Source organism: Acyrthosiphon pisum, chromosome X (genome assembly GCF_005508785.2).
Source record: "Acyrthosiphon pisum isolate AL4f chromosome X, pea_aphid_22Mar2018_4r6ur, whole genome shotgun sequence".
Classification (NCBI taxonomy): Eukaryota; Metazoa; Arthropoda; class Insecta; order Hemiptera; family Aphididae; genus Acyrthosiphon; species Acyrthosiphon pisum.
Window position 1 is genome coordinate 93,621,468 of NC_042493.1, and position 4,676 is coordinate 93,626,143.

The window sequence follows — 4,676 nt, forward strand, 5'->3', positions numbered from 1 at the left end:
CCCCCTGTATACGGGCCTGTAACTGTACAAAACTAGGTACAACGAAAAACCGATTTTAACAAATACTGAAACATACATCATATGTTTTATAAAATAAAATAAAATTCACATTTTTAAATATTTTATAAAACAAAATAATAATTATTTATTAATCCGTGTTCTAATTTTTAAGTGGGGAGACGTTGTCTTTTTGTCTTATATGACGCTTCGCTACTGGTAACATTAGCGAAACATTTTTCTTTTTGAGCTAGTTATTCCCTTGTGATATTTTTTCACCTAGTAGAAATTTCGAAAATATAATGCAAGGTTCCTTGTATGTCTCATTTATATAAGTTCAAAAATATTAAAAATAAAATATGTAGACGATTATTTTGTATATGCTTTTAAAGTTCAAATACTGACAAGATTCCTTCAAATTTCGAAAATGTTCAATCTATTTTAATTCTTAAAAGTTTTTCCTTTTATAGCTTTTGTTAGAAATTTGAATAGAATATTTATCACAAAAATACTTACCTTAAACAAAAAAGTTTATTTAAACGAAACATTAATTTTTTATGAGCACTTGAACTTAGAATTTTTACGCTGTTTGATATTCAGCGATACATTTTCGGATTCTCATCAATAGATTTTTGATATTTTGTCGTATTACCATAACAAATAACTGAAGACTATTTAAATACTCACCAAATATTTATACCATCATTTTACATACATGATACAATTTTTAATTTATTTTGACTAATTTTTAGTTATTTATAGCCAGATAATTTATCAAATTTTTCAAATCATTTATCAGTTTAAAATTCATTGAAGTTTTTTTCATAGTTAATACTAGAAGGTTCCCAACACGTTTTTCTACCTCAATAAAAAAAAAAGTTCATCGGAAAGTCATGCTATTTATAGCCATGAGATATTTTCTATTTTTATTAATTTTTGTTCTAACTACCTATAAGATTTGATTATTTATACAAATATGCTAGTCTGACACAACTTCTCCGCTCAGATTAGTTTTTTGTATACAATTATGTATACAACAACTGTACTGCAGAGTCGACTTGAAAATCTGATTATAAGAACAATTTTTATGGTAAAAATATTTATCTAAAACAAGTAGTTGATTTTTTGAATTTTTTAAAATAACAATATGCGTTTTTGATTAAATTAATTTAGAACGCAATAACTATTTTTAATATTTTACTTTTGGGAATTTCTTGACATGAGTATATTTTTTAAATTATTAATTACTAACATATCATTTTCACAATTTTTGTCATACGTTTGAGGAACAACATTTTTTTAATTTTTTTTGTCAGGTTTTCCTGTTACAACCCGCATAAAAATCAAATTTTAGACAAATAGTTTATTAATTATAAGTATTTAAAGTTTTTTTTAGCAGAGTAGTGGCACAGTTTAAAATACTGTCCCACTACTGCGCTCATTAAATTTTTAAATACCTACTTATAAGTGTAAGTTTTAATATGAATTAATGTATTACTTATTTTACTTAGAATACCTTCCAACCCAAGTGTGACTAGTAAAAGTAGTGGTGGTGCAGTTGGTTTATCAACTGGAAGTATTGATAGATCTGTAAGTAGTGAAATAAGGGATATCCCAATGCCTACACTTAGAGCCGAAGTTTTTAATCCTGGACAAATATCTATCCCTACCAAAGAGGAACAATCATTACTTGAATATGATTGGGAATCAAAGTTAGTATTAAAACTAAATTATTAATAGTCTTCATATTAATTACTAATAAAATAAATATTTTAGATATTTTATAAATCCACATCTATTAGGTGTTGGAAGTGGTTCATTGACTGACGGGTTGAGAAGAATCAATATAAATAAATCTAGCGAACCTCTTGGAATTAATATATTTTCTGTTGATAGTAGTGGAGTTTTTATATCTTATGTTGCTGACCATAGTGTGGCTTCCAAAGTAGGTCTTCAAGTCGGAGATCAGATATTAGAAGTTTGTGGAATAAACTTAAGATGTGCATCATATCGGTTAGCTGCAAATGTTTTACGGCAGTGTGGAGACACAGTTACCATGCTAGTACAATACAGCCCAGATAGTATGTCTTAATTAGTCCATTAATAGTTTTGAATAAATAAATGTTAAATATTTTATGTTTTTAGAATCCAAAGAGTTAAATTGCACTAAAAGTTCAACAAGCAACTGTTCAGAAACTCTAACACCGCGCAATTCACCCACTGTTAATAGAAAGTCTACAGGTGCTTCAATTATTTATCATGACATGTCTACATTAAATTTGCAAAAGAGTGATCAAAATACAGATAGTACAAGCTTAAGAGCATATGAACCACGGTATTTTATCATGGAGACAAGGAAGTGTAGTAACTTAGGAATAAGCCTAGTTGGCGGAAATGCCGTTGGAATATTTGTACATAGTGTTAACTTAAATTCATTGGCTTATAACGCAGGTTTACGGTACGGCTACTTTAAATTTGTCTATTTTAATTAATCTTAACAATAAATTTATAGTTTATTATAAATATTTTTTTTTACACAGAACTGGTGATCATATACTTGAATATAATGGAACAGATTTAAGAGAAGCGACTGCTGAAGAAGCAGCTTTTGAATTAGCCAAGCCAGCTGAAAAAGTCACAGTTCTAGCACAATATTCAATTGATAGTAAGTAGTAACATTATTTTAAAATTATTATGAAATGTTTCTATAAGAAAAAATATGTATTTATTCATTTTTTTATTAAAATAGAATACAATGAAATCAAGGATAAGCCCGGTGATAGCTTTTTTATACGAGCACTGTTTGATCGTATAATTGATTTGAGTGATGCTAGTAGCAATTCTTCTCAGCTACAATTTCGCAAAGATGATGTTCTGTATGTAGATAGCACAATGTATAATGGTGTTCCGGGAAATTGGCGAGCGTGGTTAGTTGATCACAATGGTTATAAACAACAAGTTGGCATTATACCTAGCAAATACAAGTAATTATATTTCAAATTTAAATGCAAAGTTATTTTTTAATACAATTATATATTGATAAGAGGATGTTAGCGATTTATGTTTTCTCTCTCTGGACCATACCCAACGTAGTCAAAATGCATTTAAGCATAATCATTTTTTTTATGTTTTTAGTAATCCTAGGGTAAAATCACCCATTGCTAAAACAATAATTATAACATTTTTCAGTATATGGCATATTGATTTGTCTAAATATTGTCTCAAAACAATTTAAACATTAAAATGTACACCTTTTTTTTGTTTACTTTGAATGTCAAATACAAAGTCAAATAACAATAAAATATAATATTGGTACGTCATACTCTCAATAACATTATCCTTTATAATTGTTGTAATTGTTGACTTAACTCTAAGATTACTCAAATTCATAAACAAAACAATTTTAGGTGAAGGCGTTTTATCTATGTTGCACGTGGGTCTGAGAGAAAACATTTAACATATATTGCGCTGACATCATCTTAAGTTTTATTTTTTATGTTTAGAGTTGAAGAAGAACTTGTAATTAAACATAGTGGAGGTAAATTAGAAAGTGATACACGGCGTCCAACAAGACTCAGTTTCTTTAAACGTAAAAAGCATCGACACAGCAGTTCCAAAGAATTGGCTAGTTTTTCAAATATAAACTTGGGTTGGTTTAGTAGTGACTCTGGTACTTTACATGATGATGCCATTGTGATGCCTTCTTACCAAAGAGTTATCAGGTTAAATTGTAAGTGTAATTTTATAAACAAAAATAACTGAGTATTACATATTATATGTTGTACTTATTCTAGCTGAACCAAACATTCTAACCCCTGAGTTAGTTAATTTTAAATCCACTGAGCAAGTGAATGAAGCTAAAAAGTCTCGATCATCTCACAATAAAATGTCTGCTAAAGCAGCAAAAGAAATGTATGAACATGCATTAAAGCTTGAATCTGAGTCTAATAACATTTCAGGTGTGTTTCCATTGAGAGTATAATATTATATAAAATGTCATTGTTAATTATATTATAAATATTAAATGTTTTTTTGTAGCCGTTATACCAGCTGGAGTTAATGTGGCAAACATGTGTACAAAAATTAAAGCTGCAGTCGATTTAGAAAAAAGCAAAACACTTTGGGTTCCTTCCTCAACTCCACTTTGATAACAAGTGTTTTATGAATCATTATTACATCTAAAACAATTAAGTTTTATTATTATTATTTCTATTTTACTAATTTGGGGATTCCCCTTGAGTCTTATATTGAACAATGTATTGTAAACTATTGTTGGTGTTGGATTATTTTTTTTTTTATGTAATAATTTTGTATTTTAATATGTTATTTCTTATAACATAGGTATTAAATATTTAATGTGCAACATACCATAATAGTAACAATGACATAATACATATTATCTTGATTATCAAAATGAACGATCAAAACTTGGCCATGGAAAATACAAAAAAAATCAAAAAAATACAATTAATAAACCAACATAACAATCTTACCACTGACAAATCACAAGCAAACTGCAAATTAACTTAAGAGGACGTGATACCCGCTTGTGTTGTCTCCGTCTTACAATTACGTAACATATCAAATTATACGCAAAGCAGAACACGTGTAGCTCCGTTAGTTTAAAAATTATAGTGAATTGACCTCTTATAAAATCTAAATGTAAGATTATTATCTAG

General features: G+C 28.1%; 1 protein-coding gene across 1 annotated transcript in view; it reads left to right on the forward strand.

Moving 5' to 3' along the window:
• LOC100570243 (disks large homolog 5-like) overlaps positions 1-4,430 on the forward strand; it is a 10,722-nt gene extending 6,292 nt beyond the window's left edge. The window contains exons 2-9 of the mRNA XM_029491375.1: positions 1,509-1,709; positions 1,774-2,078; positions 2,143-2,455; positions 2,538-2,662; positions 2,747-2,981; positions 3,501-3,727; positions 3,792-3,956; positions 4,036-4,430. Coding sequence (XP_029347235.1) covers positions 1,509-1,709; positions 1,774-2,078; positions 2,143-2,455; positions 2,538-2,662; positions 2,747-2,981; positions 3,501-3,727; positions 3,792-3,956; positions 4,036-4,145 — 1,681 coding nt within the window. The 3' untranslated portion in view covers positions 4,146-4,430. The remainder of the gene's footprint in view (positions 1-1,508; positions 1,710-1,773; positions 2,079-2,142; positions 2,456-2,537; positions 2,663-2,746; positions 2,982-3,500; positions 3,728-3,791; positions 3,957-4,035) is intronic.
• Positions 4,431-4,676: the final 246 nt, after the last annotated feature.